Source organism: Lacerta agilis, chromosome 3, assembly GCF_009819535.1.
Source record: "Lacerta agilis isolate rLacAgi1 chromosome 3, rLacAgi1.pri, whole genome shotgun sequence".
Lineage (NCBI taxonomy): Eukaryota > Metazoa > Chordata > Lepidosauria > Squamata > Lacertidae > Lacerta > Lacerta agilis.
Window position 1 is genome coordinate 64,297,585 of NC_046314.1, and position 15,557 is coordinate 64,313,141.

General features: G+C 41.2%; 1 protein-coding gene across 1 annotated transcript in view; it reads right to left on the reverse strand.

Annotated features, from left to right (window-relative positions):
* Positions 1-6,879: 6,879 nt before the first annotated feature.
* RGS17 (regulator of G protein signaling 17) overlaps positions 6,880-15,557 on the reverse strand; it is a 60,042-nt gene continuing 51,364 nt past the window's right edge. The window contains 6 exon segments of the mRNA XM_033144027.1: positions 6,880-7,209; positions 7,641-7,648; positions 8,029-8,050; positions 8,052-8,195; positions 8,197-8,266; positions 10,837-10,926. Coding sequence (XP_032999918.1) covers positions 7,039-7,209; positions 7,641-7,648; positions 8,029-8,050; positions 8,052-8,195; positions 8,197-8,266; positions 10,837-10,926 — 505 coding nt within the window. The 3' untranslated portion in view covers positions 6,880-7,038.

A 15,557-nucleotide genomic window follows, 5' to 3' on the forward strand; every position in this document is an offset into this window, starting at 1 on the left:
GCGCTTCATTCCCGAATCTCTTTAAACGTGTTGGACCATGGCCAGGAAATATCTGGGTTCCAGTCCACGCATACACGCACACAACGGATACGAGGCTCACCGAGTGGGCTTGTGCAGTCACTCGGCCGAGCCTACATCGCAGGGTTGTTGTGAGGATAAGGTGGGAGTGGGAATTGCAAGAGCCGCGCGTGCTGCCCTGAGCTCTACGGAGAAAAAGGCGGCAGATAGATGTAGGGGGATAATGCTGCGCGGGCTTCTTTTGCTGCTACGGGTTGTCGTGTGTTCTGCTGTGCACCGTTGTGCAGGGCTTGCATTGCTGCTAGTTCCCATTCACTGCAACGGCAGCAAAATCGGGGGAAAGCCGAAAAGATGCGATTCACGACTCGAGGGATGTCAAACTTTTTATAAACATCATGAAATGAAACATTAGAGAGAGGTAACCTAACCAGAATGGTTGCCTCCCAGTTTCTGGGCAATTAATTGAAAGGGGCTGGGATGTTGTCAGTTTTTCATTATTATTATTTTTGAAACACCTGTTTAACGGCATACTAGATTTGCACAAAACAGCAGGTTAAAAAATAAAAGTGTGTGTTGCACCTGGCCCTAGGAGCACCTCTCTAACAGAAGTAGAAGTAAACATGAGGGTAGCCAGAAGGGTGCAGCTGCCCCCCCCCAAAATCAAGTAAGTAAATAAAAACTTAACTAACGGACCAACTGTGTTGCATATAATTTGGTTCTGCCCCCTACCATAAAGCCTGACCTCCATAACATAAATCCTAGCTATGGCCAGTGCTTTATTTTTTAGAAATGAGGTGCCGGGACTCACCATGAAGTTGTTACAGTACATACTACACTTTTCAACAACAAAAAGAGATGCCGGTACTGCGTACCCGTGAGTACCCCTGAAAAGCACCAGCTATGCCCATAGAAGTAAACCATATAGTTTTTGTGCTGGGGATTGTAGTGGCATGCACAAATGCTTCAGGTGAATAAGTACTACCGTTAATGCTGCCTTGTGAATCACCCATGTGCTTATTTTACATACATTTAACCTTTATGTAATTGTCAACATCTGGGTTTTTGTATTTCATTTATCTATGATATTGTTTAGATTTTTCTTTCTACACCTTCATGTGTATATATATCTAACAACCGGTAACTAAGGGATAACACTTCGTGCATCTGATGGACTCTAGTCGGTGATAGTTTATGTCATGAGGTTAGATTCAGACTTGCTCTTGTGCAAACTGAACAGCTCCTTCTGTGGGTGGAAGGACCAAGATCTGGAGAGGAGACATACTGGGAAAAGGTGTGTGTGTAGGGGGGGGGATTTCCACCAATTTCCGCCTTTACTTCCTCCTGAAGCCCCAAGCCCCATCTCCACCCCTTCTTTAGTCAGAGTGTCCTGTGAGCAGAGTTGCACCTATGGATTTTCCAGATCCGGCTCTGTGCTGTTCACTAACATGGCAATTGTTTACCTTGAAGAAATAGTTAATATACTTGAGCCCTTATATGAACTCCTATATTGGTGTGTGACTCAAAATACAACAGTATATTCTAAAATGAGTCCCTTTTCTAACTCATCGCACTGATCTGCTCTTGGGGTCAAACAGATCCTGATTAGGTCAGAGATGAGGAAAAAACTGATGTATTAGACAATGACTCCCATTTAAAGTATAAAATATAAAATTTTATTAATAATTATTGTTCATAGTATAGCGGTACAACTATACAGAGAGAGTACCTGTGGTCTGTAATCGGCCTCCCCCCATGTTAATTCCTATGGGGTCTCACACATTTTCCCCTTCAACTCAAAATCTCTCAGAAGTGTGAATACAAAAAACCAGTACTGAATTATTAACATGTCTTGTACATTACCTGCTGCATCAGCAAGTGTTATTAAGAATTTTACTAGTTGTAGACACTTTAGATCCCAAGACCTTGCATATTCCTCCCCCATTCCTCAATTCAATTTAATTGGGATAGATCAGAAGCCATATAAAAAGTATAGGAAAGGGGAGATCCAACAGTACAAAACAATGAATCTTCTTCCAGAGAATAAATGAAGCATGATGTAAGCAGCATGTGTGATGGGTTGGGTGGGTTGGATTACAGATCCAGGATCTGATTCTACTCCTAGAGTGGCACTTTTCTGCCTCCTTCCTGTTGCAGCACTCTGAACCCCTGAAAAGACACTCTTTTAGGTTGGGGATTCTCCAGAATGGCACAGGAAATGGCAAGGGGGCTAGCATGTTAACGGAGAACTAGTGAAATTAAGGACCCCCCTGGTTTGAGTGAGCATAAGCACCTTCTGCTAATACAACTGCATCTATGGATTCAGGTTTATGCCCCCAAATGCCTAGGAGGGTTATGTTGCTGTCATAAACCACAGTCCATAGAACACCCTTACTTATAAACATCAGTAAAAAGTTTAGTTGGAATAAGAAATATCAACAGCACTTATGAATGAGAGACATGTGTGAGCTTTTGCATGACCACAGTGTATAGATAATTTATTCACAGCCATTTTTAAATAAAAAGTTTCATATTTATTTCATATATGTGTGGCCTCATGAAAATCCAAAATCAAGGAAGTAAATACAGTATAAATCCATTTTCGCTTGCAAGTAGTAAGTATAGGTAGGTATTTCTTTCTTTCTTTCTTTCTTTTTTTCTTTCTCTCTTTGTTTTAAAGTTATTGTATAGCACATGCACAATATGGTAATCTTTTTAGAAGTTTAATCATTGGCTGCTCACATTTTGCAAATATACTGGGAGCAATGAGATTATGTTACCGTCTAAAACATTGCCAATACTGCATCAATTTCATAAAACAGATTGAGGTATGCAAAAGTGGCACAAAAAAAATCTCTGGTTGTTTTTGCAGTCACAGGATTTTGACACCAACAACCTATATGGTTTGTTTATTTTTAAAGGTAAAAGGCATACATATCCTATGCATTTAAAATATACATCCACTCCTAGGAAGAACATTTGGAGTGTTGTGTGGTTAGTCTACTGAGCCTTAAGAATAAGGACATAGACTGAAATGTTAACACAGTCTCATTGCAACAACACACTAACCAGTTTCTGAAAAGTTTGTTTAAATGCTATACATTACCCCCTCCCCCAAATACAGATACTATGAAATCCTATGCTAGAATTCAGGGTGGTGTTTTTGGGCCGTTATAGTTAGTTTTCATTAAGTTTCCTCAGAAGATATATTCTGTCAAACTGACAACTCGCCTACTGTATTAAAAGTATCTTATAAAGATAGCGTCTGATTAACAGGTCACCATCAAATAGTAACATCAAAATATGAAGTCTAAATATTGAAAGTTGTATACATGCAGTATTCTCTAATTACATAGTACCTAGTTGTGTGCACCAGAGATAATTGTGTTTCAAACACTGTAACAAACCTGAATTCACACCATATAAATATGCAGAAAGGGTGCTATATATTCAGAGTACCATAGTAAATATGACGTTAACTGTGGCGCTCTTGATATGCAATACCACAGTTAAATCAATTCTGGTTAGGAAAAAAAACACGTATCTTACATTTATTTCATTCACAATGAGAATTTCACAGTAGGAGGAGGCATTTCTCTGTCAATTCCACTCCCCTTGCCCATTCCCCCCCTTTAGGAAAAAAATCTGTCTTTGTAAACATCTTCAAAGGTATTATTCTATCAATTATCTTTAAAATTTATTCATAATGGTAAATAACATGAATAAAGTATATCATAACACAATAACACTTTTCAGACAAAACAGATATTTATTAAAAGAATGTCCTTTATAAATAATTCATCTTGCATTTTAAACTACAGTTTCATAAACAACAATATTTAAAAGTGCTGATTATGGTAGGATAGTCAGCAACGCCAGTGTAAACAGACCTTTTATGCTTTCTGCTTTGCAGAATTTCCTCTTATTTATTTATTCTCTCTCCTTTTTTTAAAAACCCCCATTTTGTCAAACACTACCACAGTTATCCAAAGAGTTGCATAGGGAATAAAGAATAGCCCTTTAAAGTCATTATCTCCTGAATTCTATATAAATTACAAAAAAACCAAATGAGCTTAAGAAACAGCTAAATTGCCTGCGTCTCCCTCCCTCCCTCCCCACCTAAAAGTTCTACAGGTTTCAAGTAAAATAATAAGCAAAAATTCCCCACGTCTGCCCTTTGACATGTGTTCAATAAATTAAAAATGAAGAGGTAGCAAAGGAAAGAGAAGAAGAAAAAGAAAGAAAGATCCTTTTGGAAACAAGAATGGCCCAATCACCAGCAAAAAGGGATTTTAGGAAGTGGGTATTTAGGTACTCGGATATTCTGCTGGCATGGATAAAAGGCCTTCTTGTGCAGATGTTTAGGACTGGGGTGGGACTATCCAGCTCTGAAAGTTATTCTGCACCAACCAATACCTACTCCGGCAGAGAGTCCTTTTGGCCACTGCAACGGAGCTTCTGAGGACATCCTATTCAGTACAGCCCTGGGTCAAAAGCCACCTAAAGATGGGAGGGGGGCTGCACCTCAGCATGCTTGGTGGCTCTTCAGAGGTGTTGCCCTTCAGGAATAGCTTGCAGACAAGAGGCCAACATTTGAGACCCAAAGTCTACTCAGTTAACACCACAGTGAGGTTTATTTTAAACAAGGGCCAACCACGTCAACTGGCTGACATTAAGAAGGGAGAAGAGTCACTGAGGTTTTAGATGGTCAAAACAAAACAAAACTCTTCAAAACTCTATGGCCTGCTTTTAAAATGTTCCTCAAAGGGAATATGTCAGCACTCGCCACTGGTTTGAACAGCTGTGAAAAATGTGTGGTGTTTTATTTCAGTTTTTAGATTAGATATTTATTCGCAAGATCCAAGCACATATTTAAATCAAGAAAGTTTTTTTTTTTAAAAAAAAAAACCCACATTAAGCAGCTACCTACAAAACTAAACTAGCAGCAAAGGGAAAATGTATATTTGCCCCCAGGAATCTCGACCATCGCACAAGAGCAATGAATGGGGGTTCCACAAAAGCCCCATTACTCACTGCCTGAGCTCACGTTCAGTCCAGAGTGGCTTGTGCAAAAAGATGGCCCAAGTAAACTGAGCTTAAGGTGGTTGAACTACTATTTCCCTCTTTCATTCTAGTGCTCAAAAGAAGTCCTTTTGTTTGTCTGATTTTGGTTTTTGTTTTTTTAAACAAAGAACAAAGATAACAGAACACCCACTGATCTCATTCTTGAGCCCCCCCTTTAAATTAATATTTATTTAAATCTCTGTAAACTTTTTCTACTGCACAACAAATCCTTCAAAATTAGGCAGGTCAGAAGATAGTCTCTTTCAACCTTTTTTTTAAAATAACAATTTGGTTTCAGTTTCTGGAAAAAACATGAACATTCCATTTCATATGATAGCACTTTTTAGAAAAAATTAACTGACAGACAAATAGTAGTCCTCAGTGTGGACTGAAATGCTACATCTAGGCATTTTTTCCCTTAAAAAAATTTAAACCTTTTAATTAAAAAAAGGAAATTATCAACCATGGTTGTGTGTATGCATTATTATTTTTGTTTTCTGGGTTTTTGTTTCGTTTTGCTGAATTACATAACATTACACAGCAGCGTGAGATAACTGGATAGCCAGTCTTTAATAAATCTGTTACATTATCCGACATCTGAAATGTACATTGATTATCTGTTCTTATAACAATTAAAAACAATGTCAGCGCATATACTATGTAACCCCAACATGGATCCCTTCATGTAATTGTGCTTTGTTTATGTTTTTTTTTGACATTTTGAACTCTGCAATGAAAATGCCACAATTATGGCAGTAAACAAGAGGAACCCCTTGTTTTGAATTTTTAAATTAATGATAAATAACACACACATGCTCCATCTCTCTCTCTCTCCATCTTACACAGAAAGCTTGTCTGTTTTCCATAGCAATGGATTTTCCTCCACAGAGTGCTTGGAATAACATTGCTACACTTCAGGGCTAGTTTCTGACAGTGTTCGCATATGTTGTTTAAAAATGCAAGTTACTTTTCGGCCTGCTCCAAGGATTCCTGTGTGTACTGTAAGACCATATTGCACAAAATGTTATTAAATATCGATATAATTTATGTTGTTGGATTAAATATTGCAACAACAAAAGTGGTAAATGAAGCAGTTTGTTGCGTTGCACATGCTGTGTGAGGGTACACAAGGAAATACTTCATAAAACGGACACGCATGTCATTGCAATCTCAACTGCAGCTTGTGAAAAGTGTGGTGAAACGAGTGGTTATTTAGCAAATCTACTCTTTCCCCTTCCAAACTCAAACATGAAGGACCTTGGCAAATGTAGACAAAGACCATTGTGTGTATTTGTTTCTTCACAGTAGCCTGAGTAGTGCTAAACTGTAGTTCTCACAGGAACTCAGTTCCAGATGTTAGTAAACTACTAAGGTGAAGACAGATGGAATACAAAAAGAGAGCTCGTAGCATGTCTCTCGGCTGTGGGATAACCTGGCTTCCTCTCAGCCTGATGAAAAGACAGACGTAGACATCAGGCAAAGTAAACCCTGGCTCAGCTGTCAGTCTTGCTTCCCCCGACTCCATTAAATGGATGAGCCATCCACCTTCGCTCACTCCCTCTCTCTCTCTTAAAAAAAAAGCATGGCATGAACATTCATGCGTTCAATCTGCTCATTTGTCACCTTATTCATCGAAAAGGAAACGTTTCTTAAAGTGCAAAACCTGCTCCAGCTATTGCGGGGGGAGGTTTTTGGGGTGGGGGTGGGGGTGGGCTCTGCAAATCAGCAACCGTGCACAGCCAGACTCTGCTTCAAAGGCGCAGAACTGGTCCCCCCCCCCCCGAGGTTGACCCCGGGAGAAGAAAGGTACATTTTGGATTGAATGAAGACAAGGGTGCTTCCAGAGCAACCCCGCCACTCTAAAAATGCTTCTTCTGTCTTACATCCTAACAGTATCCCCACCCCACCCCACCCCAAAAGCTAAATCAAGATTTCAGCCCCCTCAAATAGACCTAAGTTTCAGAAGTGGAGCCCACAGTACTTCCACAAGAGACTTATAATCTGAGAGTTCAAAAACCTTGGGAAAGAGTCTCTGTGCATTAACGTATAGATCTGAAGTTGAGCGTCTTCGTACATATGCGGATTGGGATCCAACAAATTTCTGTTGATCACTTCTCGCACCCGTGAGGTCTAGACTAACCTAAAGAGAAGAGGAAGAGAAGTTGATCAAGGCCCTCACTCAAGAAAGGTGGTACAGATGCGCACTTTAAGGCTTCAGTCTTAATCACTGTTGTGCCCAGCTGGATCTTGCCTACATGGAAGGATTGTCATAAACCCTTTGACATCTTTATCAGTTGTATGATTGATATGAAATGTACTGTGTTTCTTTAAAATCAATGGCAAATGAAAATGGAATGATACAAACCTATGCATTTTGCCTGAACTACTGAGATCATTGGCCTGGGTTGAAAAGCACAGACATAGGACCATTTCAGGTATTTATTTATCTGTTCCATACATTGTTGTCAGTCCAGTTTGGTTGCAAAGCAAGCCCGGGCCCTCTGCCTCAACCTTTCCCAGGACTCTCCAGTGTCAGGCATAATCCCACTGTGCACTATCACTTTGCTCACTCCTATTGTTTAGAGAGCATTACACAGCAAAATAGTCTTATCATTATGGCACCTTTGCCCACACACTTGTGAAGGAGTTTACTTCATGCTTTCTAACCTAAAGGCAACCACAAGCCTTTATGGCATGGGTTTGGAACTTTCCCTTTGTTTTGTAGACTACATTCCGCTGCACAAAACATATCTCTCTCCAGTCTTCATCCAACCAAGCAAGGGGATTAGCATAGTGCAGGCCAGTCAAAACACTCAAGGAGAATGCAGAGCAGAGCAGAGCAGATGAAGGGTGTGGCCCTCAGAGAATTCCAAGGGCAGAGAGAGTGAGGGGCCTGGGGGCCACATTTTGACCCAAGCTTGTAGGTCAATTTGGAATTTATGGTATTACCCTCTTTGGGTGAAAGTATAGAAAATGTAGTCTTCGTATATAAGTCTTGCTTTTTCTTCAACAGTTTCTTTGTTCTGTTCCTTCTTCAGGTCTTCACATGCTAGCCAGAACAGCAAGTTTTCTTCGCTATATTCTGTTCGAAGAAATTCTCTGAAAATATTCCTACCGGGCTGGTGTTTTCATCATCTTGTCAAAATTTTGAGCCCAAGACAGGATTTCATCTTCTGTAGGGTTTTGGCTGCAAAACAAACAAACAATGACAAGAGCAACAACAACAACAACAACAACAACCATGAAAAGCTATTCAGTATTTCTAATTCTAAAAGCTAGAAGTCAAACATTCAGATTTAGAAAGAGAAGACAGAAGTAGGTTGTCAGATTATGTACAGGAGTCAGAGATGAGTGCTGGGATTGGGGACAGACATTTTGTCTCCCATGGAAATACAAAGCTTATCCTAATCCCAAAGCGCAGGACTCACAACAATAGATATTTCCTCAAACTAATGTCAGCAAGGATGGATGGAGAGCAGGTGCATTAACACACACACACACACCACACACACACAAACACCATACACCCTCTCTAATGAAAACTTCACTATGACTTGAGTTGGCCAGAGATGAAACAGGAGACATGTGTGAATTAATTCTAAAAAAGGATATTAATATTTGTTTCTATAAACAAAATGGGGTGCACAATGGATTATTAAAAAATTCTCCAACTTATAAAGACCAGAAATGTGGGATAACCATTCTTTGAAATTAATGGATGCTGTGTTATGAAAAATTATTCTTGTCCACAAGATGGCATTGCCTTGAAATGGAAAGTGAATAAAAAAATGAGACTGAAAACCATGAAGGCATTTTTTTTTTAAAAAAAATCTCAGATCTTGAATTGGTGCAATAGTTTAACTTAACAACAACAACAACAACAACAACAACAACAGTAGAGCTTCAATACTCTTAGTGTTGCTAATTTATAGCATGTAGTAAGGCCCAGGTTATCAATAAGTTCAAATAACTTGAACTATATGAAAAGGGAGGAGCACAGTATAATGTCAGAAATGAATTGATGTTGTAAAGGGAGGGCAAATGAAAAGAGGGTAGGGAGGCCAAATGAAAGACCAATGAAAGGAAAAAATGGGCAAAAGGAAAAAAAAGGTATGCATGTGAATTTTGTTTATGGCAACACCGGCTCCAGCCACACCTAGTCACTAACCATACCCACTGGATCCAAAAGCTCACACACTACCACTTTGGGCCTAGAAGGCTGTCTGCTCCTAGTGTAAACAATACTGAGTTAGATAAACTAATGTTCTGACCCAGTATAAGGCAGCACGCACATCTGAAAGTTAACTACATCAGTGTAATTGTGACATGGGTATGTAGCTGACGACAGAACAAGGGATGAACTTCCCTGCTCTTCCAGAACCTCAGCTGAGTGTTGTCAGTTGTGTGAATCAGGGATGATGCAACAGAGAGAACCAGCTCAGATCATTAAAAGTTCAACTGTGCCTTCTTGAGCTTTCCACTTGCATTAATTAAAAGATCTGGTTTTTGTGATTTCAGTAGGAATTGCCCCCACAATTGCCAGCATGTTTCTACAACCTGTTAGTTAACAAAACTAACCAGCCTGTTACTTAACTAACAAGCAACCTGTTAGTTTCACAATCTGTATGTATCAACCATTTTAACTAACATTGGTTATAACTATCCACAGTTCTCTGGGTTCATACATAACATGGAACTGTGGTTTGTTCACAGTGAAAGTGGAAGCTTTCACTCTCCTTTTATCGCACAAGGAGGAGAGAGGACAAAAACAGACACAAGCCCATACCTGGAAGCAGTTTACATAAGAGTATAAAATATACATTAAAAATAATGCAAAAAAAACAGATATTAAGAACAGCAAGTAATTATCAAGAAACTGATAAAATGTTTAAAAACAAATATACATAATAAAATTAACAGTGACTTACTAAACTGTAAGAAGGCATAGAAGTACTGTATGGATGATAAGAATGCCAATAGTTTGGGAGCAGAGCTGAGGGCTCCATATAGTTATTTGCTTCTCCCCAGGCAAGCATAATCAAAATAAATTACGCAAAAGAGACAGTGTGCAAAATTTATTCAGTGTCCTAATTATACATGATGATGAGTTCAGCTTTTCTTGGCACAGAATTTGTATTTCCATAACACAGGAGTTTAATACACACTTATTTTTGCATGGAGCATGCACAGCCCCGAATCTAATTGTGGTTCTTACAGTTATTAATCTGCACAGAAAAAAATGCATTATTATTCATTGATATTGCTGACAGAAAGGAGACAGCATGCTTGATTTTATTTTATTTATACCACAACCATTCATCAGCAATGCTCCTTTGCTGTTATATTACATGAAGACCAGCTGATTGTAACTCAAATTTCTGGTTGTTGCTTTATATGAATTAAAGCACACACAGTGAAGCAACTAACAGTGCAATCCTGTACAGTTTACTCAGAAATAAGCCACAACATAGTATTTCCATTAGTTCAAGGACTGCTGGCTACACAATGAAACTTCCCTCCCCTCTACTCATTTCTTCCCCAACTTGTTCTGTGTTTCCCCAAACCCTCCAGAGTAGATTTGGGAAGAGGAGAGGGACAGGAAGTTCCATGGCACAAACAGAGATCTTTGTGCTAAGGTAGCCATTGATACTGCCCATTGAGTTCAGTGGAACTTATTCCAAGTATGTGTGCAGAAGATTGTGGCCATCATAGTTTATGGTAAGAGGCAATTGGGAGAAAGACAAACAGCAAACTTACCACTCTTCTATGACTTGAATACTCTCCATTTTAGTTGTGTGTGTCGACCTTCCTGTACTGTCCCCTCTATCTTCATTCCTAACAGTGAGGCTGCAATGTAGTACAACACTTTATTTTGTCTAGAGAGAATTAATTTAAAACAATGAATATACAATATATAAAACAACACTGAGTTTAACGTGAACCTGCATTCTTAAAGGAGACATTGTCTTCGTGGCAAATGCAGGCCACCATTGGAATACCCATCATAAAAAAGACTCCTCCATCTCTTCTACTCAAAGGAACACCAAGGAAGACAGAATGTATACTTAATATCAACACCTCAATTGTAACTTTTGTAATCTTAGTTTGTTTGCAGTGGGTTAAGTCCTGACAATAAACTGAATCTCTATATTTTTATATTTGGAAGACATATGTGAAAAGAAAAGAAAAGATGTTCCATAATGTCATTATTTAAAAGGCCAACAGTTGTTATTCTCATAAATCCTAAGCAAGGCGTTTCTTGCAATGTCTTCTGGCAGCTCAGATTCAGCAATGCTACTAGCCACTAGATGGCTCCTCTTTCAAAATGTTATTGTGCATTCGGTGCTCAAGTACAGAAACTTGTAACACTAACACTAGCTCCCATGCTCTCTCTGTGACATGATGTGGCCTGTAAAAATCGAATTGATTGTTTCCCCTTTTTGTTCAAGCTCCTTACCTGCCTAGTTGCCTGATTGTATTTACAGCCAAACATATCAGTATTCAGTATGGCATCTACGCAGGGGCAGCCTGTCCCGTTTTGCCATCTGAGATGAACGTCACCTACCAGAATTGGTGCTGCGTCTGACAAGATCTTGTGAGATCTCGCTGGGGCTGCTGCCACACAATCCTGGAGCACGGCTGCCAGGCTCCACATTTGGCCTCCTTCTACCAGTGAGACCTTTGTCATGCTGGCCACATGACCCGGAAGCTGTCTGCAGACAAACGCCAGCTCCCTTGGCCTATAGAGCGAGATGAGCGCCGCAACCCCAGAGTCGGACACGACTGGACCTAATGGTCAGGGGTCCCTTTACCTTTACCTTACCAGTGAGACATTGGGGGGGGAGCGGAGCGGAGCAGGGCCACAGAATTTTTGGGGGGCCCCAGCCCCCTCCTTGAAATTTTTTGGGGACTGAAGACCCCTCGCTTGCCTGGTTTAAACTGGGGCACAATCCAGCAAATCTGGTACTGCTACTATGCGACATCTATTTATTTCAACTAGAGGCCATTAATGTTCAGTATATATCTTTAAGAAGTCATATTATCATTCACAATGTAAGCGGGTTAAAACATATCTATGTACAACAGTATGGCCTAGCACGACTGGAGCTTGTCTTATGATGATTTATGACATTGTCCAGAGAGTTAATCCAAACTATACATCATCTTCAATGAATAAAACATATGCATTGAGCCTCCAGCCATCATTTAATACTAAGGTGCAAGGATTCCTCGGCTGGGAGTTCACTATGTACCACTGTGATAAATGGCACTTTGGCCAGTATCTCTTCAAGCCATAAAAGCATGTTGCTTTCCAGCAAAAAAATAAAAAAATAAAATCTACTTCCAATTACTAGATGCTGAGAACAATCCAAAATTCTGCACTCAAAGACCGTTTTCTCTCTTTATAATGCTAATGGATAGTAATAGGGGATATTTTCTCCTACAAAAATATTTGCTTGAAATAAGATTTGCTTCCCAACTTTGTATGTTAGGTTTCTATACTATGCTTAAGATCCCTAATAGGTATATCATTCACAACAAAACAGTAGGTATACAGTGAGCTAATTTATAGTTGCCACTAGGGGGGAAAAATGGAGGTTGGGATAGTTTCTGCTTGAGCATCTTTGGATTTCTAGAGAAACCAAAGGCTAGATTTTTTCTCTCTCTCTCTATGGGGCTGCTCACAGCCCTAACCAGGACCCACAGAAAGCATTAATGTAGGTTGTTAGTAAAGTTATTCTGTGGGTACCATCTGGTTCTGTACAGAATTGGAGTCAAAGGCTGTTGAAGAAACTCTCCATGGGAAAACCTGGGACTAGTGGATCCAGGCAATTTACTTAAAGGAAAAAGATGATTTTTTTAGATTTCATCAGGGGACCACCTGAAGTCTCTAACAGAACCAAAATGATTTTCAATAAGGTTAGAGATATTCTATAATTGTGATGAGGCCATCCCCCACCCTGCTCACAGTAATCCGATGTTGTGGCAAATGGGTCACCTGACTAGTAAATTAGAAATGGATGCTACCATTTTAGGTAACGCAGTGAGCCTTCAAAATTATGGCTTCTGCTCTGGGTGAAAAATTTAGTGAAATCTTCTACCTGTCTATTCAGAAGTATGTCTCATTAAGTTTAAGGTAAAAAGGTAAAGGACCCCTGACAGTTAAGTCCAGTCGCTGGCGACTCTGGGGTTGCAGCGCTCATCTTGCTTTACAGGCCGAGGGAGCCAACATTTGTCCGCAGACATTTTTCCCTGGTCATGTGGTCACTGAAACCAGAGCAGCGCACGAAAATGCAGCTTACCTTCTCGCCAGAGAAGTACCTATTTATCTACTTGCACTTTGACGTGCTTTCGAACTGCTAGGTTGGCAGGAGCTGGGACCGAGCAATGGGAGCTCACCTGGTCACGGGGATTCGAACTGCTGACCTTCTGATCGCAAGCCAGAGGCTCAGTAGTTTAGACCACAGCGCCACCTGCGTCCACCTCATTAAGTTTACTGGGACTTAATTTCAGGCAAGTGTGCACTAGATTTCAGCCTTACAGTACCAGCCATTTGCAATACATGTGGATCATCATAAGCAGTGTAGAAAAGTAGTCAGCTCTAAACACTGAAAGCTCAGTTTAAGAGTAATGAATGAATCCTAAAATCCCTTGTGAACAGCTCTGTGCCTTTCAAGTGTCCCTGCTGACACAGAATATACTTTCTGAGAGGTGTGTAAATGTGTGAGGGGTATAAGCCCACCAGTCTGGCTCAGCACTAATATTCATTCATGTGTACCCAGTGTTTCTAAGAAACTGAGCAGGGTTATAATGTTGCCCTTGAGAAACAGAGTGTGTTTTTCCAGAATTACCTAACCCTTTTGTAGCATGAATAGTATGCTAAAAACTGAACCGAGGGGGCCAGAACTCCCCTTTCCCCCAATGTGTCAGTTGCAAGTATATTTCTCCCTTACAGGAACTATAAGAATACTACTACAGTATGTCATTGGTCTGCAACAATGATTCAGCAGTGATTCAGTAATGCAGCAGCAACTATGATTTCAATGGAGAAGCAGAACTCACTCTCTCTCTCTCTCCTCTCTCTCTCTCTGTGTGTGTGTGTGTGAGAGAGAGAGAGAGAGAGAGAGAGATTTGCACCAGTTGACTTTCTGAAGACTCCTAAAACAGGAAAGCGCCAATAGAATAAATAAGGCACCTGCATTGGGAGTAAATGTTGAACATCGCAAACTTGTGTTGTAGACAGTGTGATATAGTAGGCAGAGAGCACGGACTGTGGACCAGAGTTACTTAGGTACAATACTTTTTAGCTGTGAATCCTACTTGTGACCTTGGGCTCTTAGATCAGCAGGTCTCCACAGACTTTAAAGCTTGGAGGATGTTGTGAGGATGTAATGGGGGGTGGGGGTCATGTACTTCCCCCTCCCCAAACATATGAGCTGCTTGGAGGAAAGGTGGGACAAAATTGTGATGAAGATGTACTTGCCTATTACAGTGGTGCCTCGCAAGACAAAATTAATTCATTCTGTGAGTGCTGTCGTATAGCGAAAATTTCGTCTTGCGAAGCACCAACGGGGGAAGAGCAGTTTGACAGGGGGGGGGGAAATCGGAAATTTTTTCGTCTTGCGAGGCAAGCCCATTGAAAAATTTGTCTTGCGAGACAGCCTTCCGCTAGCGAATGCCTTTCGCCTAGCGAGTTTTTCGTCTAGCGAGGCATTCGTCTAGCGGGGTACCACTGTACTCCCATTCATTCCCGCCCCCACCTGCATTCATATTAGTTGGCTTCTTGCTACGCAGCTGAATTCAGTGACTGTCTAGGTGAGCATGTACAGGATAATAAGCAAAAGGGCCATTCCTATATATTTGCTATACAGTGGTACCCCGCAAGACGAATGCCTCGCTAGACGAAAAACTCGCAAAACGAAAGGGTTTTGCGAGTTTTTAGTTGACTCGCAAGACGAATTCGTCTATGCCTGTTTTTCGCAAGACGAATTCGTCTGGCGAGGTACCACTGTAAGCTGGCTTACCTTTTCGCTCTGGTCGGGAGGGGTGATGTCCGCGTCCGCCATTTTGGATCGACTGTGCATGCGCAGTCGATCCAAAATGGCAGACGCGGACAACATCCCTCCCGACCGCAGCGAAAAGGTAAGCTCCGCTGCCGGTCGGGAGGGGGCCGTGGGATCGTGCCCGATGTCGGGCATGATCCCACGGCCCTCTCCCTCCTTCCCGGAGCCCCGCCGCTGCGTTTTAAGACTGCAACGATTGTTGCAGTCTTAAAACTCGGCGGCGCGGAGCTCCGGTGCCGGTCGGGAGGGGGCCGTGGGATCGTGCCCAATGTCGGGCATCATCCCACGGCCCTCTCCCTCCTTCCCGGAGCCCCGCCGCTGCGTTTTAAGACTGCAACGATCGTTGCAGTCTTAAAACTCGGCGGCGCGGAGCTCCGGTGCCGGTCGGGAGGGGGCCGTGGGATCGTGCCCAAT